This window comes from Elaeis guineensis, chromosome 10 (assembly GCF_000442705.2).
Source record: "Elaeis guineensis isolate ETL-2024a chromosome 10, EG11, whole genome shotgun sequence".
Lineage (NCBI taxonomy): Eukaryota > Viridiplantae > Streptophyta > Magnoliopsida > Arecales > Arecaceae > Elaeis > Elaeis guineensis.
Genome location: NC_026002.2, coordinates 7,492,837 through 7,520,749, shown reverse-complemented (window position 1 = coordinate 7,520,749; position 27,913 = coordinate 7,492,837). Strand labels below are relative to the sequence as shown.

Sequence of the window (27,913 nt, the reverse complement as noted above, 5' to 3'; positions counted from 1 at the left end):
TTGGACTTAAGTGGATAAACCTGAAATTATATACAACATGGAATGTGAAATTTTCAAGAAAAAAGAAAATAAATAAAAAAATGACATGAACGAGACATGCTCCTTGAAACCCCCCACAAACTTCTCACACGCAGGTGCAGACGAACCCAAGCCGAGAGTCCACGCGGTGCCGCAAATGACGTCCAAGACTGCTTCCAGGAAAAACCATTCACGGTCACATGACCAATCTCCTCCCGTACGAAAAGAGTAGTTTAATGACATGAGACGCTGGGAGGGTTAATGGCATATTTTCCACATGGCAGAACTAGGACCATCCGTGGGTTCGAGGAAAGGGGCGAAGAAGCTTCTCCTCTGCTTCTCTTAGGGCGCCTTCCACCGCTCTTTCCACCTCACCAGCCGCTACCTGTTTATATGCAGAAATATTTCATCTTACTTAATTGCAAATTTTGAGATTAAAAACATATATCTAAATCATAGTCTATGGTAATAAAAACTAGTTTATATTATTTCTTCCCGGACTTAATAACCTTAACTAATATTTGAGGCAATTTTACTTTGGTTCTTTGATTCAATTCAAATCCAAGCAAGCCATCTGACAAGTTTAATCTTGTTTTATTTGGTCAAGGATTAGAGCCAACTTGTAGGGCCCGAATATTGAATCCCCTCTTCTCTCTCTCTCTCTCTCTCTCTCTCTCTCTCTATATATATATATATATATATACACATATGAAAATAAGTCAAGTTTTATGAAATTCATGCTTGACTACACTATATTCCTACTATCATTTTTAGAAACTATAGTCTCCTAGTGGTCTTATTTTTTGAAAAGTGGACAAGGGTACATTCTAGATGGGATCTAGGCTTATCAAATCCACTTGTGTGTTGACACCAGGAGATTAATTGTTCTCAAAACAGCTATAGTGTAACCTTATACCAACCCTTAGATCATGTAATTTGTTGATCGCCTGCTAATTACTAAGAATCAAATATATGATTTCCATTGGCCGTGATATGAAGCCTGTTGCTTACCCTATGTTTTTTTTTTTTTTCTCCTTTTCTTTGGGTAAGATGTGGTGTATACCATGAATATTTTAGTAGTCTTCTAAAGAAGGACCATATTAACACAGAAACTGATTCCCAAGCATGTAAAGATTTTGGTGGAAGATATAGGAATGGCAACATATAGAGTGGAACTATAAAATTAGTTTCTTTTCAAGTAACTAGAGGTCTGGAATTCTACTTCCATGCACACCTTTGTGTCGATGCTCATGGTGGCAGACAACTCATGGCCAGAGAGATGAGACCGGATGGCTCTGGCCTTGACATCCATGCTCTTCAAGCATCGAAGAGCTCCAATCAAGGAGTCGATGGCAGACGATGGATTTGCCACCCGAAAATTAACCTTTGCCTCCTCTGTTCTTCCATTGCTCCCTAAAATCATGGACTTAAGCTCCTCATTTCGCCTCTGCAGCTGGTCCTTCACAACCTTCAGCTCCCTCACACACACCGCAGCAGATTGCACAATAGAGTTCTTATCACCCTACGAAGAAAATACAAATAAATTGCATCGAAAAAAAAAAAAAGAAATCCTAAATTTATGAATGAAACTTCAGTATATATAAATAGTTATATGCATTAGTTCATTGATCTTGATGACAATTAATTAGACTAACTGACTAATTAATATCAAAACATTCCAAAAAATTTAAAAGTCAATTGGTAAAGGACTATATCTAAACTTTATGACAGCACCTTGGCTTTATTAAATAGACCTCAAAATATAAGTATACATGGTTTCAGAAAGCATCGATGTTCCTCCATATACAGAAAATTGAGGGAAAAAGTAGTTCTCATGATCCATATGAGAAAATTAGATATGTTTGGAACAAGAACCGCTGCATTTAATTTAAAAAATCTAAATTATCGAATGAGCCCTATCACAAAGGAGAAAGCTACAGAGGAGGAAGTAGACGAAAGATTTGAAAGGAAGAGGGGGATTACCAAGTTTCAGAAAGATAAAACATAAAGGACTATAAGAAGAAAGTATAGGCCACATTTTATCATCGGCTTCCCCATAAATTCTCATCTAGTTAGTAATTTCATAAAAAGTTTTGCGTGTGAATCTCTGTTAAGCCATTTTAATATTTGAAGAAAAGGAGTCATATTGATGCAAAGTTATCTCCATGAAACAAATTTCTATATGAATATCCCAAAAGTAGAATGGGATTGGAAGCCAACCTTTGATCTAGAAGAAAGCATTGAGTGCAGGTCAGCATAGCTCTGGCTGAGCTTCTCCCTCCTCTGCCTTTCCCTCATCATATGCCTAAACCCACGGCTCATCTCTACTCCTTTGCATTCCTCTTTGGCCTGGGGAATCCTTCTTAACATGTCGATCACTCTCCGGTGGATGTTCCGACGACCACCGGCTCCGGAGCTCGAGTCTCCCACCATGTGCTCATTCTCCCTCCTGGTGTATAGCGTGAAGGCGCTCCTGAGAACAACCGGCGGCTCCACGAGAGCCGGCTCGGGGACGGCGGCGATGAGATCGAAGGCCAGCCCCGGCGAAAAGGCCCAGTAGGGCATGTTGTCCCCATGGAAGAGCTCCTCTTGGAAGGAGGCAAAGGATTCCATAGCATATCTGTTCTCACTCCTCCCGCTAAATTTAAATTTTAGTTACCCAGACTGGCCTTATAAACGGTCCAAACGCCGCACTCCCCAGCATTTAACACCACGTGGTCAATGCAGACTAAATTGGAACGGTCAATTTATTGATTGTAACACGTGATGGTTCTGGTATTCTTCCGCTAAATTTTTCCACGTGACGGAACGGAGGCCATGGTCTGACTTATATACTCACTTGGGGAGCAGCTTGTGATGAGAAGGAATCTCGAATCGATAGATTGATCGGACTGGCCGACAGATCTCAGCCATCCAACATTTGGTCCTCCTAGATGCAAGACTAGTGGGGAACTGGGGATAAGATTAGTAAATAATCCCATGTGGGGGTTTGGAACCTACCACGTAGTTGCCAATATTATTATTATTATTTTTGTGGCCGTGACGTGTGGGGAAGTTAAACAACACGTTTGTTTAGATCTGGAAGGGAGCAGACTGACCATCCAAGAGGAGAAAGGGGCTAAAGAAAGGGACGTGAGAGTTAGAGAAAATTATTTTGTTAAATTGGTGGCTGATGAAGGCCTGGTCCACAATTTATGAAGCTTGTGCCACACATCTACCTTGTGTATGGTTTCTCAGTACTTTCCTCTTGAATGCAAGTAACTTTTAGTTTCTTATCAAAAATGGGGAAAAGGTGAGTTAGTGCAATTATCTTGAATGCTAACTTTAAGCGAACCGAGTGAACAATAATATTCTTGAGCTCCCATGAATTCCAAAGGAAAAATGCCCAATTGCATGTCATCTTTAAAGGCAAGATAGGCCGCTCAATTTTATTTTTCCAGAATTCAATGCCCCATTGCGGTCTAATTTAAGAGCCATCAAATAGCATACATCAAGATGCATATCCCTTGCAACTGATGATGTATGTATCTTCTTCTCCCTTGAATGCCTTCGACATTAATGTTGTTCTTCGGTTGTGGGGGAGCAAAAATCTAATTTGCATTATTTTAGTTGCGCACAGAATCAGTTTCTACACTCTAATGGATCTTGTATTCGAAATAAACAGTGACTTGAGATGATAACTCTTCAGATATATGCACATCAGCTGAAAATAACGCAACGCCATTGTAAATCTAATGCTGAAGCCTCTCTCCTTGCAGCTTTCCAGGTTCTGTTGTTGCCCCTTGGTGCCTTCCACATGCTTCAACATTCAGCAAGTTCCTTCTCTCAAGAAAACCATTCAACAAGTTCCTTGTTTTTTACCTGACAACATGCATCCACACTGTGCCCATTCACTGTAATTTATTCTCCTGCTTTGGTACCAATCGAGTCTTTTGAATTTCCTCCAGTTTGCATATTGCAAAACCTTCAAAGTAAAGTAGTAACCACATCCCAGTTCACAACAGCATGCACTTTCTTCCATTTAGACCATAAGGTATATTCTAGGTCTGAAGTTCCAATTTGAGAGCATTTCTTAATTCTCGTAGTATTCTGCAATTGGAAATAAAACTCTGGGGGAAAAATTTCTCTCGGCAAGTCCTCATGTCAAGGAATTAACCTTTCTTTCTGTCCAATTTGCTCTTAGCTCTGATCATTACAAAACATCCTTCAATCCTAGCAGGTGAGTCAAGGCATAACATAATATTTCAAACTGATGTCTTGCAGTTGCTTATCCCATATTTATATAGAGGAAATTGAGTTGATGTAAGAGATTTTTTGCCTAGAACTTTTGCAAGCTTAATCGAGATGACTCGGGATGTAAATATTTATAAAGATTTAGTCAGAAGATAGTCCATTCAAGAAACAAATACCACCCAAAAGAAGTACACAAGGATTTTTTCATATTCCAAAAAAAAAAAAAAAAAAAAAGATCTATGCTTAAGCAGCATTTATTTCAGTGTCATTAGGTTCCAATAGTACGGCCTTCCACCTTAACCATATGTCATGCAGAATAGACTACAGACAACTATTTTCTTTTTAAAACTTTTCTCCTTTTTACTATATGGAAAGGAATTGTTCTTTGTGGGCATAAGCTTGAACCTTATTTTGCTTATCCTGATGATGAAATTGTCGCCTTGCACGTTATAACTGGATTTTTACCTCTTGGCTGACATAGAAAGATATGGTAGGTAAATATTGATATAATGTCACTCAATTTCTTTTGTCAAAATTCCTAAGGTATGAATCATTTTTTTATTCAACTGAAGGAATGACACACAAATCAAACATATATTGCATCCACTAAATGCTCTTTGATAAGAAAAGTTTATTCTTTTGACCAACTGTGCAACGTATAGTTCTTGCAGCATCAATGATTAATTGATAGCTTGATTTTCTGCTCATATCAGAAAAGCAGGCAAAACATTTCCAACTGTCAAAAGTGCTTCCAGGTCCATGTTTGCCATAGCTCCACTCTTGGTCTAATGCCCTAAAAATTAGGGTTACTTGGATTTTACACGATCAATTCAGTGGTCTAAGGTATCTAACAAAATTGTCAAGGCCTTGAATGTTACTGACAAGAATAAATACAATCCTATATCAATTTCGAATTGAATTGCATGGAGAATTGGAATTCAATGATACAAATCAATCATCAAATATTTCTGATGCAAGAACTTAGTCGTAAAATAAAACTTCAATTGAGGTTCACTGTCTCGGTACTAGACCCTATACCGGTGCCATGCTGATACAATGTCAGTACATCCAAGATAGAGGTTGGTTCAGCATACGAGACTCGGTACATCCTCATACCAAGTCTAGGTTAGGTACTGGTATGGTACATGCACCTTGTATGGGGCAGTATGCATCAGTAAGGTGAACCTTGACTTCAACCTAGGCCCCTGGTAACTGTATCTTAGACTCTAGATTGGTTTTAGATGAAAGTGACCTGATGCTTGTGGCACATTGACAATTGCATTGAATCATTAATTTTGTCATGCTTCTCTTACTCAGTGCTCCACCACAATCTTGCTATGATACCAAAGATGACATGGCATGCCCGTGCCAAGGATAATGATGTGAGATCAGGATGACACCAAGCAAAAATCAATAATGCTACACAACTGCAAGCAGAAAACAAGCCTAGTCCTAACTAAAACCAGACTAAGAAAAAATCTTCTTCTATCGTGGAATAAGTTTCAACCCTTTATGCATGATGAATATGGGATGTTAAACACAACTAATGTAGTAGTTGAAGTATCGACACATTTTTGTGCAGATACATTACCAGTATGATGTACTTCTATAAGGACAAATGGTAAAAGTCTTGGTGCCACCAAAGCAAAATAGAAATGACATACCATGTATCAGTATGGTACCACTAAGGGGTTGTACTTTACTAGTGTGATGCAGCACAACCTATAGACATTGTTATGCATTAATACCGAAATCCTTGTGACAAACAGAACAAATAATTAAAAAGATAATTTCTGCAAATAATCACACAACATGATGTTCGCTTTCGCTTTCATGTAGAATCAATCACGTAACATGAAAGGATCAGCTATTATCTTTTAGAAAGAAACACCAAAACATCATGCAACTCTTAAATAATTGGTACCACAAGTTTGTTAGAAAATCAGCGCAACCGGAAAAGAGCAAATTCTCCCGATAATATCAACTCACTGAACAATCATGTCAAAAGGAACTATAGGTTTTTAGGATCATAAATATCAATACCTTCACAGAATTGTGATGCATGAATGGATCCAACATGACCAACATTTTTACTGTATGCTACTCATTTTTTCTGCTATGCAGTGGACTTGGAATGTGCCCCTTAGAACTTTTTTCCCCTATTTTATTATTGTTTAGGTTATTTTTGTTTTTAATTTCATTTTCTAGGATAATCTGAATGTTAGCAATAATACATCTTAGGAGTTTTCAATGTTTTGTACGATTCTCTCCTTTTACAAGCAGGAAAGGTCATTGAAAGAGGTTATACGTGATGAAGAAAATCAGATGAACAATTATTAATTACATAGGCCATTTTAGACAAGTTTGAATTTTATGTGGGAGCAAAATGTGACAAATCCAAGCCCTGATTCATGCAACACAACTTTCAAAGGCCACAACTTCCTCATATGCCTTACTCCGTCATCGTTCTAGGTGACAAATATATTAGATGACAAATAATATCTAATCAATATATCATATGATCATACTAGTCAAATGCAAGTTAGTATGTATAGTAATGATTCATCCTTCTACAACCCCTAATATAGAAACAATTCAAGAATAACTTAAAAAGCTGAAGTGCAAGGATGTGTGATTTAGATACCTAGACATTTTTTACCTCAATTGCATGTTTTATTATTTTTTAGAAATCATCCTTAGTTTTTATTGTAATTCAATTATTTTCTTTATCAAGTTATAAGGGCTAGATGTCACTAAAAGAAGGGCCTTGTGACTTCAATGGAGCTTTGCCTCTTATATGTCTATATTGAATGCCTAGAGGGCTAAACTTCTTTCACTTTCTTACATATTCCTTTTTGTTATTGTCCTTTTATATGTTTTGTTGGAGATAAAAGTAGAATAGTTTGGAGAAGAAATCCATATTAGTAAAAGGGCCCATTTAGTCAATTCCTCTAGTCAAGTTCTATAGGGCAGTTTTATTGGATCTACAATGATAGCCACATCTAATTCATATTGACAATTAGAGTTTAGCATTGATAAATCTCACCTAGATTCTCTCTGACCTATCAAAATCTATCATATACCCTATTTTAAGAAATCCCTATGACCTGAGTTATACCTTCAATACCTATTGACAATAATATCTACACTTTTTGTTTCTCTTTAGTTTACGTGATATTACTTTAGGTAGGATTAGGACATTTGTAAATGAATGACAAGAAAAAAGATTAGGATCCATAAATCTATAAATCTGTCTTCTTTTCTCCCTTTAACCCCTTGTACCTAAAATCGAGGGCATAAGAAGTCACCTGAGCATCATAACTTCAATCCCACATAGAATTCATGTACAAAATCTGGAAAAACAATTGATTTACAACTTACGCTTTAGCATAAACAAGCATAATCATGAGCATAACCATAAAACCATCCCCAACTATTTGATTTGGTCTTTAGAGAGCATTCACCATGTGTTCTCGTCCAGGGCCATGTCTCAATTTTACCATAAGGAATTGTATCCTGAATTGGATCTACAAATGTATGACATTGATACAGGGCACTAGTAATTTAGCTCAAGGGAATACCAAATTTAGGTTAATTTGACAATATGAAGTTAACTGTCTAATTAATCCAACTCCACCATTGGTGTTAGTCCAATTGCCAACAACCTATAATTAGCAAGGCAAGCATCAGGTCCTTTAATCATTTCGTCGCCTATGCCCAAATTGTTTCAATCCATTGCAACAGCCTTTATTAGAAAATTCGCTTAGTACTTTTGTTTTACCTTTATGTAATTTAAAACCTCAAATGTAGCCTTACATCATCTATGAATCTTACAAAGTTAGAGGCCCTTAAGCATGCCATGGCTGGCATTACTATTTACACATATTGAAATAGTAAAATTTCAATTTTATCTTAATTTCAATGGGAGAAAATCTTGATTATAGGTCTCACTTCTTCAATTGAATCCCTATGAAAAAGCTCAAATGTGAAGAATGATTAAAAAGAGGAGTGCCAAACCTTTTATTTATTCCTTGCCTATAAACTCTCCTATCCCGTAGATTCTCCACTATTTTAGGTTATAAATTCTGTGTTACTATTTTGCTTGTGTGACTGCTATGTTATTCTAAGATTTTGCTTTTTTTACTAATTATGCAATTATAAATCTAACATTTCAATGCTATGTTCTGTTATGGGAGAATAATATTGAGTCCAACTTCATGGTTAAGCCTAAGGATTCAGATTCCAGCGGGACGTCCTGTAAGACAACAAGATGGGGTACCATCCTATATGACGAAATATTGGGACGCTAGCGGGACGGCCTTGTCTCAAGAGTTGTGTCAGCTAAACCTTCCAAACCACCAAGTTTGAGGCATAACAAGCCGTACTAGTGGTGGACGAGGATAGTTCTGGCCTTCAAATCAAGAAACCAATAGAGGAGGAAAAGAACAAGGAAAGAGAGGAAAAAAGAGAGAGTGGGTGAGGGAGAGAGAAGGAGGTTAACAGATACCAATGGAGGACTGTGAAGGGCCGGGGAGGGCACAGAGGTCCCAAAGGGGACTCTATTTTTATTTTGAAGAGTTTTAGTGAAGTTAGCAACCCTCTTGCCAACTTCACTTCAAAATAAACAAGGCAAGAAAATAAAAAAAAGGCCCCCCTTTCAAAACCCTTATTTTCAATAAAATTATGAAATCTGAGGACAAAGGCCCTCTTTCGCCCCTCTACGCCCCTCCCTAACCCTCCATAGGCCATTCACCACCCTCCCTCTCTCTCCTTCTCCCTCCCTCTCCTCTCTCTCATTCTCCCTCTCCCTCACCCTCTCTATAGTGTTGGATCATGCTTTGCCAGCCTCCACCGACCTTCTCCCTCTGTCTCCCTCCCTTCAGACTTAGGAGGAGGTGACAGAACAGAGTGATGATGATACAGATCTCAGTATAGCGGAAAGGCGAACCAAGCACCAAATCAAAGCACCTCAGAGATACAAATATGAGGATTTAACTTATGCTGAATTAATATCGTATGCTTTGAATGTTGCAGCTACCATTGGAGAAGAGCCGACCACTTATTAGGAAGTAGTGAGGAGCTCAAAGGCGCAACAATGGACCATGGCTATGGTTGAGGAGCTATGGTCCTTAGAGAAGAACCAGACCTAGGAATTAGTTAGTCTACCAGAAGGGAAGAAGGCAATCAGCTGTAAATGGGTCTTCAAGGGGTCTTCAAGAAGAAGCATGGAACAGATGGTCCTCAAGATATCAGGTATAAAGCAACGCTAATTGCTAAGGGATTTTCTCAAAAGGAGGGTATTGACTATAAAGAGGTCTTTTCTCCTGTAGTCAAACACTCTTCTATTAGAGTATTGCTTGCTTTAGTTGCTTCTTAAGATTTGGAGTGGGAACAACTTGATGTAAAGATGACATTTCTTCACGGTGACCTGGAGGAACAAATTTACATGCATCAACCACCTGGATATGAGGTTCAAAGGAAGGAAGATCAGGTATGCTTTCTTAAAAGGTCCCTTTATGGTTTAAAACAGTCACTGAGACAATGGTATCGCAAATTCGACAATTTTATGATAAGTCATGACTTTCAAAAATCTTCCTATGATTCTTGCGTTTACCATAGGCAGCTTTCAGATAGATCCAAAATTTATCTTCTACTATACATAGATGATATGTTGATTGCAATCAAAGACATATCAGAAGTGCAGAAACTGAAAATGAAGCTCGAGACAGCATTTGAAATGAAGGACCTAGGACCGGCGCAGAAGATACTAAAGATGGAGATTGTCCATGATAGGCGGACTGGGACATTTTTCTTGTCCCAACAAGGCTACATTAAAAAAGTACTAGATAGGTTCGGGATGTCTAGTGTGAAGCCAGTCACGGTTCCGTTCGTCAGTCACTTCAAACTATCTGCCAGAGAGTCTCCAAAGATAGATGAGGAGAAGAGATACATGTCCCACGTGCCATACACAAGTGCAGTGGGCAGCATCATGTACGCGATGGTTTGCACTCGTCTTGATGTAGCACAGGCAGTCAACATGGTGAGTCGCTATATGGACAATCATGGTAAGACTCATTAGCATGCGGTGAAATGGATACTTAAGTATCTTCAAGGCATGACGGATATCGGTTTGGCATTCAGAGGCAGTGGAGATTGCAGTGTTATAGATTTCATAGACTCCGACTATGCTGGTGACTTAGATCAAAGGAGATCGCAAACAGGATACATTTTCACCTTAGCAGGTAGTGCAATAAGCTGGAAGGCATCTTTGCAGTCTACAGTGGCACTCTCTACTACAGAGACAGAATATATGGCGAGAATAGAGGCAACAAAGGAGGCACTGTGGCTAAAAGGGCTAGTACAGGATCTCAAACTAAAGCAGAAGGAGTTCGAGCTCCACTGTGATAGTGCAAGTGCAATCCACTTGACTAGAGATCAGATGTATCATGAACGGACCAAGCATGTTGATGTCAGATTTCATTTCATTAAAGATCTAGTTGAAGATGAAGACATCAAGGTAGTGAAAATATGTACATAGCACAATCCGACCGATATGCTCACTAAGCCAATCCCAGCTACTAAGTTCAGGTCTTATCTGAACTTAGTTGGAGTGAGCAGGAAATAAGTCCCCTTTTAAGGGGCTGGTATGGTGAGGAGGAGGCATATAAAGATCCACTAAGATGAGCTTGATTACAGATCAGTCGCAAAAGGAGGAGGATTGTTGGTGAGTTTTGCTCTATTAAAGTCTTTTTCTGTAATTTATTTTGCAGGAGCTTTTGTGCAAGTTAACAATATATATATATATATATATATATATATATATTATATATATATATATATATATATATATATATATATATATATATAAATGGAGAGGCAAGCTAACCTCAAGAACCCCACCTGTATGCAAAAATGTGCAAAACAAACCAACAATGCTGGTATTCTTTGATGGCACAAAAATCGAAGAAGTCTATCTCTTAAAGTCCATTGCTCATAAGGATTAAGCAGAGTTGCTGTTTCACTCGAAAAGAAGAGCTTCATCTCCGGCTCTACACGCGAAACAAGAAACCGCCGAACCAAATTTTTTGAGAGGCCGTTTTCAGCGGCTTCACACGTCAATGGCATTCATCGTCACGCGGAGCAAGATCTGCTGAACGAAAACCGATGGTTGTTCATGAAGATAGAGATGGACAGTTTTTTTTTCTTTGAGGTTATAAACAGGGGTGCCTGGCACCTCTCAAGAATAATTCAAAAGGAGAGATCAGTTGGATGCTACGAGAAGAAAAGATTGAAAACTTGGAGAACATTTGTTTGGCAGAGTTGTAGAGATTCTTTTCTTTTGTATAAGCGTAGGCTTTGGTGAGAAGTTCTTGTACCCAACTATTTTGCTATAGTGGCTTATGCTCCTCCTCACCGTGGTTTTTTTCCTACTCTATTTTTTGAGAAGGGTTTTTTCCACGTAAACTCTAATGTTGCTCTTCTGGGTTGCTTGTCTATAGTTTTATTACTTGTGTTTTTTTATTTTTGCCATAGTTGGATCCATAGGTTACAGGTAATCTTTGCTTACAAGTTCCTAACTTTAATGCAAGCTTAACCTTAGTGCCTTCATAGAGTAGTTACCCTCTTTTACAGACAACTTATCGCTAGTGATAGTGTGGGATTGTGGAAAACTATGGTATGGCTATATTGAATTACAACTTGAGAGGTAGCAATATCTAATACTTCGAGAGAAGTCTTGCTCGCAATAAGAGAACTACATCAATGAATAACTTTCTAAATCACAACAAAGCATTGTAGCCATAATTAGATGTAAGGATGGTTCAACGAGCCAATGATGAGAAGTAGACTTCATTTCCTTAATAAGCATAGCTAAGATCTAACCAATATAGTCCATGACCAAAACTTAAGGTGTAATTAGTTCTACATAATCTCGATATGAGTGGTCAAGCAGTATACAAGACCATATGATGCACATTTTTCTATTCTGTAATTGATCTGGATGCACATCAATTTAACAATAACAAAAGGATAAGATAGGAAAACAATATATATACATAAGATAGGGTCGGGTTCGGGTTGGGTAATAGGTCGGGGTGGCCACTACCCAAACCCAATCCGACCCGACATTTAAATTTATCAAATTTAGATAGGGTTGGGTCAAAACCCAGTCAGCACGTTGACCAACCCGACCCATTAGGGCCAGATCGGGTCGGGACCCATCTGGAGTGGGTGTAATTGCCAAATCTAGCCAGAAGGTATTATTTAGGTTCCTTAGTCCTATATAAATGCTCAAGATCTTCCCAAAAAATAACCGATGTGGAACCCCTCTTTCCCTCCCTCCCTCCCTCTCTTCCTCTCTCTCCTTCTCCCTCTTCCCCTTCATCTCTGGTTTTCCTTTGTCGGTGTGCATTGGTGTGGCATGACACGATACCATACAATACCACTAGTCTGCCAGTAGAGGTGCCGATTCTAGTACAATGGATCTTACTTTCAAGTGACATCAATACCTCACATGTATTAACTAGAGACCTAAGCTAAGTAGGTCGACTTATAGCTAACATTATAGTTATTTGCAGTTGCAAAATGGAATATTCAACACTGAATAAAATATTTTTGTGATGTAGCCAGATGAATCATTAACACCCTTAATTCATACAATTTTAGAGTGCATTCTTTTCTTTGATCAGGAAATTTTGAATACATGAGTCCTTGATACGAGCTCAATTCATGGCATTCTAAGTAAAAAATGCAAATAGTGGAATATCTATGATAAAACCTAGACCAAGAAGACCTAGAAGTCCAAGAACAGACATAGTTATTGGAGTTTGGATGCATAGGAGAATGTATCATAGATTAGTTTCCTTTAAAACATTATTGCATAAAAGAGTCAAATGATAGCTTCACTAAGATTAGGACATTTTGGAGTTTAAATATCAAACCATTTGTCTCCCAACATCAAGTTACATTTAGAACATATTGTTCATGGTTGCAATAACAGTTTGGACAAGGCAGTTGTGACTAAAAAAGAAAGTTGTTCAATTTTGTCAAAGATACTAATTCTGATGGCTGGAATCTAACCTTTAGAATTATTCTGTGACCAGATTCTATATGTCACAATGTTTTTACAAGACCAGTACCAAGCTTTAGAAGCTTATAATAACAATATATTTAGACAAGTTTATAGTTTTTAAAAGCCTATGAAATCCATTGTTGGAATGCCTGAACCAATTAGATATGAGCCGATGGGGTTTTATGGTATTTCTAAATGGGTTAAAATTCAGAGGAACCCATGCATCCTTGATAAAAGGGCCTTAGAACTATATGCTCTCAGTACATCACATTATGAAACATAGAAAGTATATTGATAAAAATGTTTGAGGTTCTAATCTCTTCCATAGGATGTTGTCTTTGATGCAAGCAACGGACGTCCTACTAACCATATGACCAAACAATATGCAAAATCAATACCAAGAAGGGTTCGAATGCCTAGAAAAAAATATCCTAAGAGTAACACAAGTGATGGAAGAGCATTGGAGTAGGATAAGCATGACTATACCGAAATCTATGTTTGAACAAGCATCAAGGCCTCTATAATTAACTCCTCGAGTGTGTAATCATTTTAGCTTTCCGTGTAGAATTTTGCCCTAATAGGCATGATGTAGGCCTGTTTACAAGGCTGCAATAAGTGAAATATGCACTCATGAGGAATAGTATACAAATTATGATACCTTAAGTATGTCTAGTAATCGAGCTAAATATAACAAGGTTTATGATCACAAAAGAGTAAAGAGATATGAGACATATGGTGGGTTTTCTTATCATTTGAGTCATGCACATGTTAAACAAAAATCTGTTTTGCATTATATTTATATAACATTATATTAGCTATGAAATAGTATAACAGTGATTGAAATAATAAAAAGATAATCTAGCATAGTATGTTGATAATTAAACATCATTATCACAATCATACATGCAATGAAAAACTTCAACACATATGCCAAATTTCAGAACGTGATTAGGAAAATGGATATTATAACTAGCTATGCTCTATTATAGCAAACATGATGACAATGAGAGGTGAGAATAAACTATAATCGCTCATTTTGGAAGCTGCGTACAATGGTAAGCTAGAGGAATCAGTATATTAAGAGTAGAAAGAACATAGAACTCATAAGATCTGTTCAGATACAGCATGTAGGTCTGTGTGGACTTTGGATGCCCAATCATACCATCCTTCAGATACATCATGTGCAGGAGTCTCTAAGGTGGAATGAGGAAGAAAGGGAGAATTGGATGAAATTGCTGGAAGATATCATACCTACAATCCTGAATTTCTTTATTTATTGAAATTTTTCTAAAAACATAACTTCAGTTCTCAAAACTCTTTGTGTTGTGGAATCTATGGGTTCTATTTCATTCAAACTTCTTCATTCGTCCACCTCATTCTTTCTCACTGTGCCCTTTGTAGTAGATATCACATGAATATATCAGAGGCCTTACAATAACGTACAAGGCACCAATTCTAGATAAAAAATTGTGGAAGTATGCATCTCAAACTCCATATACCGAAGGAAAAACATAGTAAGCTAGCGACTATATCATTGTCTACTGTCTTTCTTCAGCAAAAAGGAGGAGGGGCAAGGTTTTACTTTTGTGCCCCAGGCTATGAAAACAACTAAGCTAAGGGCATTTTTCTTGTATTTTGAGAGAGATTCAGTTATAGAAAACCAAAAATATTGGAAATCTTTATAAGGACTCTAGATAGCATAAGGATATGAAGGATTTTTTTTTTTTTTTTTTTTTTTTTTTGTATGGAAAAATCGATGGTTTACACTTACATATCATTGGCACAAAATTGTTTTGAGAATTTTCTTCTACAATTCAAGGAAAATAATTAACTTCTTTTTTAATCAAATATTTACTAGGTTTCACAAGACATATCCTGTTTTTCTTTTAATGACTTCAGAACTGGAGAACAGAGAGGGGACATCTTTATGGCCTCAAACAAAATCATATAAATAAGATGCTAAAATTCGCACCTAATGGTTTTTTTTTTTAAATAAAAATTCTTCAAAGAGACAGAATCCACGCCTAATAAATGTTCTTCTGGAATGATATAAGGGCTATTTGGCATTGATCTTGTTTTCTGTTTCTGTTGGGGAATACCCACCGACCGACCGACCGATGGCCAGAGGAACCGACCGACCGACTTACGGTCGAAGGGACCGACCAACCGACTGCCGGAAGAACCGACCGACCGACGGCCGGACCGACCGACTGACGGACGCCATCACCGGCTAATTATCGGCTCACGACCGACTGAGGATATGTCGGGCGCACCTTTCCCGACCGACTGAACCCAGAGGTCTGATGGCCGACTCACGAAAGACTCGCCGACCAATGGAGGGGCCCGACGCCACTCAGCTGGCCACCGACTTAGGGTCGGTCGGCTCCTCCAATCGCCGTACAGCCGCCAACCTTGTCAGCTCTGACAGCGACATGCGGCACGACTATCTAGGGGCATTGTCCCGCCGAGGGCATTGTCAACCCTGATGATTTGACGGCCACACGGCGACATGACACTTTCACGGCGACTCTGACAGTCTACAGTGAGTTGACAGTTCCTCACTTGTCTACGCCATTAATGACGGCGCCATACCGTGCTCCACTATATAAACCGAGGAAGGCAACAGTGCGGTGGATCGCTCCCACTTCTCGACTTCGAAACCACAGGCTCGCTCCTCTCTCCCTTTCTCTCTCTCGATCGAGCTCTCTGTCTTCATTTCACTGTTGCCCAGTCACCTCTTTGACTTGACCGTCGGAGGGTCCCCGCCGAAGCCGCCTCCGGTCAGTGCGGACTTCTCGTTTTTGCAGGTGCACGCTCCCCGGCGATCGGGCGACGAGGCGATTGGCCGCAACAGATTAGCGCGCCAGGTAGGAGACAGCATGACAAAGACAAGAGCTCAACGATCGAGAATCACTGGATCGGCAAGGCGCTCTTCCCGTCGGGAAGAGGCCTCCCCGCCACCACCGGCGGCGGAGCCCAGCTCTCCGCGCCCTGCAGTGACCACGGAGGCGCAGATTGCGGCCATCGTACGGCAGATGACCGTACTGACGGATGCAGTCAAAAGCCTCCAGCAGCAACCGGCGGCCCGTCCGATGCCCTCCAGGAGCAGCCGCCGACGACCGCGCTGATCCCCGTCGCCTCCATGCGAGCGCCCTCAACAGCGCTCCCACGGAGAAGAGGAGGGACGACCATGGCGCGACGACCGACGGTCCCAGCAGCCCTCTCCTTCCCCGTTGGAACGGGCAAGGAAGGAGAAACGACCGCGCACGCCGTCGGCCTCCCTCTCAGAATCTTCTGGAGACTCCACTCCCGGGGTCTCCCAGCATCGACGAGCGGACGACTACGAGCGCCGGTTCGAGGAAATCGACCGCCGACTCGCCCAGTTGCAGATGGACGGCCAGAAGTCTTCGAACGACGTCGACTTCCAGACCGCCCAACCTCTCTCCCGACTGGTCCTCGACGAACCGATTCCCAGTCGGTTCAAAATGCCGCACGTGGAGCCATACGACGGCTCCACCGACCCAGTCGACCACCTCGAGGGCTATAAAGCTCTCATGACGATTCAAGGGGCAACCGACGCTCTTTTTTGCATCGGCTTCCCCGCTACGCTCCGCAAGACTGCCAGGGCCTGGTACTCCGGTCTCCGATCGAAAAATATCCACTCCTTTGGACAGCTCGAGCACTCGTTCGTGGCCCATTTCAGCACCAGCCGAAAGCCGCCGCGAACGTCGGACAGCCTTTTCTCCCTCAAGCAAGGGGAAAATGAGACGCTCCGACACTTCGTGGCGCGATTCAACACGGCCACGCTTGAGGTCCGGGACCTCAATGAAGACATGGCTGTCTCAGCCATGAAGCGGGGCCTGAGGGCGTCCCGATTCACCTACTCTCTGGACAAGACCCTCCCCCGGACATACGCCGAGCTACTGGAGCACGCGTACAAGTATATGCGCGCGGACGAAGGAGCGTCCGACCGACGTTTGGCCGAACCCAAGGGCCCGAAGGAGAAGCGGAGGAAAGGTCGGGAGCCCGCCGAACCCAGCAGGCCCCCGACCGATAGTCGGGTCTCGCCGCCCCGACGAATCCAAAAGTCACCCCGGCAACAGACTCCGAGGCCGGCATGCCCCAGGTATGACTCCTACACTCCTCTCTCCGCTCCTCGTGCGCAGATCCTAATGGAGATCGAGGGGGAAGAATACCTGCGACGGCCTCCGCCTCTGAAGGCAAAAGGCCTCGACCGTCGGAAGTACTGCCGATTTCACCGAAGCCACGGCCACGACACCGAGCAGTGCATCCAGCTGAAGGATGAGATCGAAGCTCTCATCCGCCGGGGGTATCTCGGCAAATTTCGGAAGGGTCCGTCGACCCAACCAGTTGCCGATCGACGACCCCAGCCGACTGAAGAAGCGGCGAACAATCAGCCGACGGTCGGAGTCATCAACATGATCTCCAAGCGGCTGGGCCCGGGGATGTCTGCGGGAGGGGAGCCGACGAAAAAGCTGCGCCCGGACGACGTAATCACCTTTACGGAGGACGACGTTCGGGGCATCCAAACTCCCCACGACGATGCTGTTGTTGTGTCGGCGACAATGACAAATTATGATGTAAAATGAATTTTTGTTGATAATGGAAGTTCAACGAATGTTTTGTTTTACTCGACCTTCTCCCGGATGCAACTGTCAATCGACCGACTTAAGAGGGTCTCCATGCCTTTGATCGGCTTTGCCGGAGACGCCATCACGACAGAGGGAGAAATCACCCTGCCCGTGACGGTCGGCACCGAACCACGGCAAAGCACGGTCCACCTAACTTTCGCGGTCGTCCAAGTCCCTTCGGCCTACAACGCCATACTCGGACGACCCGGACTGAACGCCCTCAAGGCGGTCGTCTCGACGTACCATCTCCTTGTTCGGTTCCCGACCAAAAACGGAATCGGGGAGATGCGCGGAGATCAACAGCTCGCCCGACGATGCTTCCAAATCTCCGCTCAAAGCGACGAGTCGAGGGGTTCTCTGACAATCGACAAGCTGGACCAGCGGGAGGAGGAAGAGCGAGGTTCGCCGGCCGAGCAGCTCGAGGCGATCCCGATAGGAGAAAATCCCGACAGAAAAGTTTGGGTCGGGTTCCAACTGCCCGACACCGAACTGCACCGACTGACGGAGCTGCTGACGGTCAATGCCGACATATTTGCTTGGTCGGCAGCAGATATGTCAGGCATCCCCCAGAAACAATAACCCACCGACTCAACATCGACCCGACGATGAGACCGGTGAGGCAGAAGAAAAGGTCCTTCGCTCCAGAAAGGCAGAGGGTCATCGACGAAGAAGTGGACAAGCTACTCGAAGCAGGCTTCATCCGAGAATCCACGTATCCCGATTGGCTCGCCAATGTTGTCATGATCAAAAAAGCCAACGGAAGTGGAGGATCTGCATCGACTACACCGACCTCAACCGAGCCTGCCCAAAAGATAGCTTCCCGCTTCCCAAGATCGACCAGCTGGTGGACGCGACGTCCGGATTTCGACTGCTCAGCTTCATGGACGCCTTCGCCGGGTACAACCAGATCCGGATGGCGCCTGAAGACGAAGAGCACACCGCGTTCGTGACTCCCAAGGGCCTCTACTGTTATCGGGTGATGCCCTTCGGACTGAAGAACGCCGGCGCCACCTACCAGTGACTCGTCAATAAGGTCTTCAAAAACCAGATCGGCCGCAACATGGAGGTGTATGTGGACGACATGCTGGTGAAAAGCACACAGATCCCGGACCATGTTCAGGATCTCGAGGAGACCTTCCACACCCTCCGACGACACCGAATGAAGCTCAACCCGACCAAGTGTGCTTTTGGGGTGACTTCAGGGAAGTTCCTCGGATTCCTCGTTTCTCAGAGAGGGATTGAGGCCAATCCTGAGAAGATAAAGGCAATCCTCGACATGCGTCATCCGAACACCAAGAGGGAGGTCCAGCAGCTGAACGAAAAAATTATCGCTCTTAGCCGATTCATTTCTCGATCAGCTGAAAGGTGCCTCCCGTTTTTCAAAACTTTGCGTCACGCAAATGGGTTTTCTTGGTCGGATGAGTGCCAACAGGCCTTCGAAGACCTGAAGAGGTACTTGGCTTCCCCACCGCTGCTCGTAAAGCCGCAGGACGGGGAGACCTTGTATCTCTACTTGGCCACATCTTCTGAGGCGATTAGTTCGGTGCTCGTCCGAGAAAACGAGTGCCGAACCCATCAGCCTATCTACTACACCAGCAAGGTGCTCCACGGTGCAGAGGCCAGATACTCGGAGACGGAAAAGATGATTTTTGCCCTGACCGTCTCCGCGCAACGACTCCGTCCATACTTCCAGGCCCACGCCATAGTGGTGCTCACCAACCAGCCCCTGAGGGCGATACTGCGCCGACCCGACACATCTGGACGACTCGCGAAGTGGGCGATGAAGCTCAGCGAGTTCGACATTCAGTACCGACCAAGGCCTGCCCTGAAAGCTCAGGTCTTGGCCGACTTCATCGCCGAATGCCCGACAACCGACCAAGGGTCGGGAGCTGAAGACCCAGGACGAGATGCGGTCTCTGAGCCAGACCCGATCTCCACCTGGGTACTCCACATCGACGGAGCCTCAAACGCTCAGGGAAGCGGGGCCGGGCTCCTGCTCACGAATTCGGATGGGGTGGTCACCGAGTACGCCCTCCGGTTCGACTTCAAGGCCTCCAACAACCAAGCCGAATACGAGGCCCTCCTCGCCGGCTTGAGGATGGCAAGGGAGCTGGGCGTCGACAGCCTCCGGGCATTCTCCGACTCTCAGCTGATCGTAGGGCAGGTCAAGGACGAATTCGAGGCGCGAGATCCGACCATGGTCAAGTACCTTCAGAAAGTGAAGGACCTCGTGGCACGCCTCGAGTATTTCGAAATTTCCCACATCCCAAGGTCAGAGAACGCTCGTGCCGACGCACTCTCCAGACTGGCGACTTCGGCCTTTGACTCCTTGGGTCGGACGTTCGTGGAGAACCTCGAGCAGCCGAGCATCGATCGGGTCGAAGGAGTACAGCAGCTAACATCCGAACCAAGTTGGATGGACCCGATCGTCCGGTATCTGACCGACGGGATCAGTCCCGAAGATCCCACGGAGGCCAAGCGACTCCGATGGTCGGCCTCACAATATGTCATCATGGACGGCCGACTCTACAAGAGGTCGTTCTCCCTTCCCCTGCTTAGGTGTTTGGGACCGACCGACGCCGACTACGCTCTCCGAGAGGTTCACGAAGGAATTTGCGGGAATCACCTGGGGGGCAAGTCCCTGGCCTACAAGATCTTGCGACAGGGCTACTACTGGCCTACCATGAAGAAGGATGCGGCCGAGTTGGTCCGGAGGTGCGAGCCATGTCAAAAGTACGCAAACATCCAACACCAACCGGCCAGCCAAATTGCTCCTATTGTCGCTCCATGGCCCTTCGCCCAGTGGGGAGTCGACATTCTCGGTCCATTCCCACCAGCGTCGGGTCAGAGGAAGTTCATAGTCGTCGCCATCGACTACTTCACCAAGTGGGTGGAGGCCGAACCATTGGCGCAGATCACCGAGCGGAAGATGGAGGACTTTATCCGGAAATCCATCATTTTCAGGTTCGGATTGCCGCACACCATCATCACCGACAACGGACGGCAATTCGACAACCAGGACTTCAGAGACTTCTGCGCCAGGTTCCACATCAGGCACCGACTGACTTCGGTCGGGCACCCCCAGTCCAACGGCGAGGTCGAGGTGACCAACCGAACCTTGCTCCACGGACTCAAGACCCGACTAAACGAAGCCAAAGGTCTCTGGGTCGACGAGCTGGGCTCCGTTCTGTGGGCTTACCGAACGACCCCCCGCGTTCCGACCGGGGAGTCGCCTTTCAGTTTGGCCTACGGAACGGAGGCCATGATCCCGCTCGAGATTGACCTGCCATCTTCAAGGGTCGAGCGGTATCGAGAGCCGGACAACTCCGAGAGTCGGAGGGCCGACTTAGACCTCCTCCCCGAACTGCGGACGAGGCCCAAATTCGCATGGCTTCGTACCGACAAAGGATCGCCCGGTATTACAACGCCAAGGTCAGACCGAAGCTTTTCAGGCCTGGCGACTTGGTCTTGAGGAAGGCAGAAGTGTCGAAGCCCTTGGACCAAGGGAAGCTGGCTCCCAATTGGGAAGGACCCTACAAGGTAGCAGACACCTACGGTCCGAGAGCCTACCGACTGGAGACCCTTGAGGGGAGATCCATTCCCCGAACTTGGAACGCCGACAACCTGAAGCTGTATTGCCAATGAACTTTGTAATTCGATAGTCGGAATACAAATTCAGTTTGAAAGTTTGGAGTTTTAACTCTTCGACTGATGATCGGTGCTCATCAAGGTCAAGCCCCGACATGCCAAGGTGGACTTAGTGTCCTCCTGGAACCAACGGTCTTATCGCCGGTGATCCATCGGACTCTTGCGAGGACCGACTCATCTATATGGTCGGGAGTTGACACTCCTTCGACGATGCGTCGGACCCTTACAAGGACCGATGAACTCTTATTGACGGGAGTTGACACTCCTTCGACGATGCATCGGACCCTTACAAGGACCGATGAACCCTTATGAACGGGAGTTAACACTCCTTCTACGGTCGAACTTTCGGGCCAAACCATCGGCTGACAAGCCGATCGGGCCCCGACCAAAAGAGAGGCAAAAAGCCCACGCGACTGTCGTCGCGACTCCCGACCAGGCTACGGCCGGTCGAAGGATATTCGGCTTACCACCGTCTATCGCACAACGCGACCTTAGTCGCATCCACGACTTGCCGACCGACCTACGGCCGGTTGGACGATATTCGGCTTACTACCGTATATCGAAAGACACAAAACGAATACCCGACGCAAGAGCATGGGGATCCGACTTGATGTCGTTCCCCCGACACTGCGCCGGACGACATTCGACTGATCGCGTCCATGGAAACCCGACTATCGAACCTTTGCCAGGTTCGGTCGGCTCCCGACTCGACAAGACGTGCCCGACTGACAAGCTCGACTATCAGAAGCCGACCCAAAGTCGGGACTTACCCCTCCTTCGTAGCGGCACGAGTTGCCGAACGTCCTACCGACTTATGAGAGTTAGCGACTTACACAAGTTAATGACTCGCTAAGGCATTCAACTATACATTTGGAAGGAGGAAACAAAGGGAAAGCAGAAGAAATTTTCATTCAAAATTTTCATTCAAAATGTACAAAGTCGGGTCGAAGCCCGATTACATACATTCCAAAAAACAGAAAAAGCAAAGGAATCGGTATGGCCCGATCACCCATCTGAGTCGATCTCCTCAACCGATGGGAGATCGGGGATGACTGGCGTGTCGGCCACAAGCGGAGCCGAGTCGATGGCTGAAGCTGGTCCTTCGGTCGGCGGGGGACTGGCAGTCGGCGCCGCTTCTTCCGGGATGACTTCCTCCGCAGCAATTACGCCTTCCGACGGCTGGTCGGCCATCTCCTCGGTGGCTTCCTCCTCGGCCCCCGATGGGACGATGCTGCTAAGGTCGAGCTCCGGATACAAGGCCCGGACTGCCTCCCGACCATCCTCGTACCCCACCCGGTACGAGGCGAAACCCGACTCGAGCATCTCCTCCCGATATTGGTCGGAGACCCTGAAGTCTTCAACCGCCCGGTCGGCCGACTCCCTCGCCGACCTTGCCTCTTCCTCCGCCCGGCCGAGCGACTCCTTCGCCGACTCCGCTCCGCCTTTGCTATGTCGGCGTCGGCTTGGGCGATCGAAAGCTCCTCCTCGGCCTTGGCGAGCTTCTCCAGGCTCACCCGAAGCTGCTCGCGCTCGCCTTGGAGTTCGGCGGTGGCGCCGTCCCGTTCGTGCCGAAGACGACGCACGGCCCGACCCTTGTGTCTGGCCTCCTTCCTGGCCGACTTAAGTTCGGACCCAAGCCGGGAGACCTCGTCTACTAACTTGGCCTCCCGGTCGGCCGATTGCTGAAGGTGGTCGGCCAACATCGCCCTCTCGGCTTCGGCCGCCGCCGACCTCTCCTTATAAGCGGCCCGGATATTGCCGAACCTCCGGTACCCGGCCTCCAGTTCCGACATTGTATAGATCAGCTGCCGATTGCAAATGCTTCGTCAGGATCACATAACAAGAAAAATTTTTAAGGAAAAGAGAAGGTGATGCGAAGCTTACCTCGACCATAGTCGGATAGAACCTGGACAGCATCTCGGTTACCTGCCGAGATCTCAGCGACTCAACGTCGGTCGGAAGAAGAATCCCCTGGCACAACCTCCTCGTCAGGTTGTGGTCGGCCAACGCCGACGCGCCTTCAGGGAACTGTGCGCTGGGCGGCACGGATCGGCTCCCCGACCTTGTCTCGTCCGCGGGGTCCATCGGGGCTTTCCCTCGATCGGCCGCCCCGACCGACGGAACCGACAGCGAGGGGATGCTCGAAGTAGAACCAGCACCCCCCGCTGCGGCCACAGACGCCGTCGGATGATGTTCGGTTTCCCGAACTACATCCGGCTCCACCGCCTCCAGTGATGCCGCCGACGTTCCTTCGGCCGCTTCACCCATCGGCCTCTCCTCCGAACGCGTCGCCGAAGCCGCGAGCGCGATGACGGGCTCGGATTGATCGGTCACCGATGCTTCGATGATCGGCGTCGCTGGAGCAGGCTTCTTCGGCGGACGCGAAGGTCCGGCCCCCGATGCTGGCCTCTTCCTTGTCGCGAACTGTCGAATCTCCGCGTCCGTCGGCCGCATTCTTGGAGGTGTCCCTGCAATACCGACAAAGGTGTCAACTAAAGAACCGGACTAAGGGTCGGATGAAAAGGAGACCGGAAAATCGGACGATACCTAGTCGGGGGACCAAGCTTAAGCCGGCGTCATAGAGAGCTTGTTCGGTAACAAGCTCCCTCTGCTTCGGGACCGACATATCTTTCAGTCGGTGGAAGTCCTCCCGGTCGTCCGCTTCCACCCGACTGTTGTCATTAGCTTCGGTTCGGGGCACGCCCCAGTGAGAAGGAAAGCCCCAAGAAGATGGAGAAGAAACAAAGAAGAATTGGTTCTTCCACCCATGAATGGACGATGGAAGACCGGTGATGAAGGAAAGACCCTTCCGGGGGTTGAAGAGCCACCACCCTCGGGCTTTAGGGTGGAGTCGGAGTACAAAGAAGGCCCGGAAGAGAGAAATGCGAGGGTTGGTCGGCAAGAGCTGACACAACAACGCAAAACTAATTATGAGCCGGACAGAGTTCGGCGCTAGCTGCGCCGGACAGAGTCCGTAATAGTTCAGAAGATTCCGGACGAACTCCGGAATCGGGAGCCGAAGACCTGCGCGGAGGTCCTCGACATACAGCGCCAGCTGACCGGGCGGAGGGCTGTTAACCCGACCGCCGGCCCCTGGGGCGGACAGTTGAAACTGCTCCGGGATGCAATATTGCTCCCGAAGCCGATCAACATTCGGCCCCGAAAGTGAGGAAACCTCATCTTCCGGAGTCGACCGGGAGTCGTCAGTCGGGTTCCCCGATCGAGCTCCCTGAGTCAGATTCCTGGCCATTGTACCGGAACCGAATAAGAAAGGAACGGAGAAGAAGAAGAAGATGAGGAGGACGAAGAGGAGACCACGAACCGGAGGGGCTCTTCTGGAAGCAAGAAAGCTCTGCCCGCGATGACTGAGAAATCGCCCGGACAGAGTTTCGGCAGCAAAATGGCAATGGTGGGATCTTGGGTCCGAGAGGTCCTATATATATAGGCCCGACCGATGGCCAAGATGACTCCGCGCCGACCGAAGCTCGATGGATGCGCGACACGTGGCGGCCTCCGGGTGGCTGAGGATTCGGCGCGCCCCGTCCCGGGACGGCCGCACCGCCCATATTAAATGCGGGGGGCGCCGGCCAACCACCTACGACACGCGGCACGCGGGGACACGGTTCCGCATTTATGCGCCCGCGCCGATTCGTGTTCCCGATGGGACGCCTGCCAGCGCCCCACGCTCCCACGATCGGCGCTGGATATTCGACCGTCTGACACCGTATCGTCCGGCGCCCGATCTCCTGACAACCGACGTAATGTCTGACGACGACAAGACGTGACGCCTGACATCAGACGCGACGTCTGGCACCTGACGCCGACGTGACATCTGACACCGACTAGATGCCCAAATCGCTTGGCATTTATGAGGTGCCTGATATCGGATCAATCGGCGGTACGGTCGGATCTGTGCATACGACAAATCCACTCCCAGTCGCCCAGGATTGCTGCCCGAATGAAAGCATCGGCCAGCTCACCATCCGACTCAGAAGTAGAGGGGGGCAACTGTTGGGGAATACCCACCGACCGACCGACCGATGGCCGGAGGAACCGACCGACCGACTTATGGTCGAAGGGACCGACCGACCGATTTACGGTCGAAGGGACCGACCGACCGACTGCCGGAAGAACCGACCGACCGACCGACGGCCGGACCGACCGACTGACGGACGCCATCACCGGCTAATTATCGGCTCACGACCGACTGAGGATATGTCGGGCGCACCTTTCCCGACCGACTGAACCCAGAGGTCTGATGGCCGACTCACGAAAGACTCGCCGACCAACGGAGGGGCCCGACGCCACTCAGCTGGCCACCGACTTAGGGTCAGTCGGCTCCTCCAATCGCCGTACAGCCGCCAGACCTTGTCAGCTCTGACAGCGACATGCGGCACGGCTATCTAGGGGCATTGTCCCGCCGAGGGCATTGTCAACCCTGGTGATTTGACGGCCACACGACGACATGACACTTTCACGGCGACTCTGACAGTCTACAGTGAGTTGACAGTTCCTCACTTGTCTGCGCCATTAATGACGGCGCCATACCGTGCTCCACTATATAAACCGGGAAGGCAACAGTGCGGTAGATCGCTCCCACTTCTCGACTTCGAAACCACAGGCTCGCTCCTCTCTCCCTTTCTCTCTCTCGATCGAGCTCTCTGTCTTCATTTCACTGTTGCCCAGTCACCTCTCTGACTTGACCGTCGGAGGGTCTCCGCCGGAGCCGCCTCCGGTCAGTGCAGACTTCTCGTTTTTGCAGGTGCACGCTCCCCGACGATCGGGCGACGAGACGATTGGCCGCAACAGTTTCCATTTTCAAAAACCCAAGACAAAAATGAACTAGACTGAACAACATAAGCTTTTGGAAGCAAATATATATTGCTTTCAAAAAAGAGTGAAATTAAAAGCAAGGTATAGTAGACATTTTGTACACATGCAATCTTCAACATCAATCTCCATATGATATTTTACTAATTTGTAGGGAGAGAAAAACACAAAAACAACAATGATGCCGAGCAGGTCCTGAGTCATCTACTGTTGGCTTTCATTTAGTATTTATATGATTGAACTGGTCCAACCATACAGACAACCCTAGAAAGTGAAATAAATAAAAAAGGAGAAGCAGCAGCATCTGGGCTATAAAAATTTTAACTCCAAGTCAAAAGTTCTTCGATATGATCGCTCAAAATACAGCAAAAACCATGGAGCACAACATAGCACTTGTAGTGCATTAAAGAACAGGGAAATAACAAGACAAACAGAGAAGGGATAATACTCAACAAAGAGAAAAAAATACCTTGAACAACATATGATCACTTCTTTCCAATAATAAACTAAAGTCCCGATTCTCACCTCAGCCTGAAAAATATAGTGGCTCTGCCTCTGTCCTCCATTGCCTTCGAATTCCCAAAACCCCTACCGCCCAACGGACCAGCATGAATGAAGTATTCACAGTTTTAGGCTCTTCATCAAACCCAACGGCCACCAACTTGCATACCATGGAAGAAGGCAATAGAAAGAAGAGAACAAATTAGAATCAGAACTTGTGTGGGCAAAAAACCTTTGCTTCGGATGACCAGATAACGAACGACTGGAAGCTGGAATTCTTCTTAAGAACGCAATCCTCCTTCTGGGAATCACTCCGCAGCCAAACTTGATGGAGAGGCTTGGGAGGAAAAAAAGAAACGTTCTTCTTCTTTCTCCTCCTCCTCCTCCTCCTCCTCTGCTTCCTTCCCCTTTGAGGTTCCCATGGAATGAAGGGAAAGATGGGTCAAGGGAAGTTCGTCCGTTGGGCCCACCGTTCCCGCGTGAGTTAAATTTCGGACACTCCATCACCCGCGTGATTCAAATCACTTGGGTTGGTTTCTTTTCTTAATAAAAAACGAGAAAGTCTATAGTTTGAACTTTTGACCGTCCAAAAGTTGAAGGACCGATTCAATGAAGAACGAGCAAAACGTGATGAGCTCTCCCGAGGATCCCACATGCGATGTTGACTATATGGTCAACGATTTGATAGTCTCGACTTAACAAAACAAAATTAAGAATCGCACCAAAAGCAAATTAATTAATTAAGAAAACAGCTCCGTTTGTTAAAAGATGCCATCAGATTCAATTTAAAAATTCAGGCATTTAGGCAGATGAATCTAAAAGAATGTAAGCACCACAAAAGCATATAAAACCCAAGGGATGGAATTTGGAGCATTGAGAAAATCCAAGCATGTAGATGAACAGGTCCAAAGAATATATAAACATCACAAGAATTCTTAATCTATACGATGTAAGACTATGA

The 27,913-nt window shown here is 46.0% G+C and overlaps 2 protein-coding genes across 2 annotated transcripts; both read right to left on the bottom strand.

Moving 5' to 3' along the window:
* On the bottom strand, positions 1–27,351 carry LOC105053434 (transcription factor BHLH148). Its single transcript, XM_029267096.2, has 4 exons — positions 26,977–27,351; positions 2,239–4,230; positions 1,253–1,540; positions 1–403 (listed from the first exon to the last, which is right to left on the bottom strand). Exons 2-4 carry the CDS (start codon positions 2,629–2,631, stop codon positions 305–307), a joined length of 780 nt encoding a protein of 259 aa, XP_029122929.1. The 5' UTR covers positions 2,632–4,230; positions 26,977–27,351; the 3' UTR covers positions 1–304.
* On the bottom strand, positions 22,785–26,970 carry LOC140851944 (uncharacterized). The gene is made up of 2 exons (XM_073244312.1): positions 23,506–26,970; positions 22,785–23,426 (listed from the first exon to the last, which is right to left on the bottom strand). The coding sequence occupies exons 1-2, from the start codon at positions 24,073–24,075 to the stop codon at positions 22,785–22,787; spliced, it is 1,212 nt and encodes a 403-aa protein (XP_073100413.1). The 5' UTR covers positions 24,076–26,970.
* Positions 27,352–27,913: the final 562 nt, after the last annotated feature.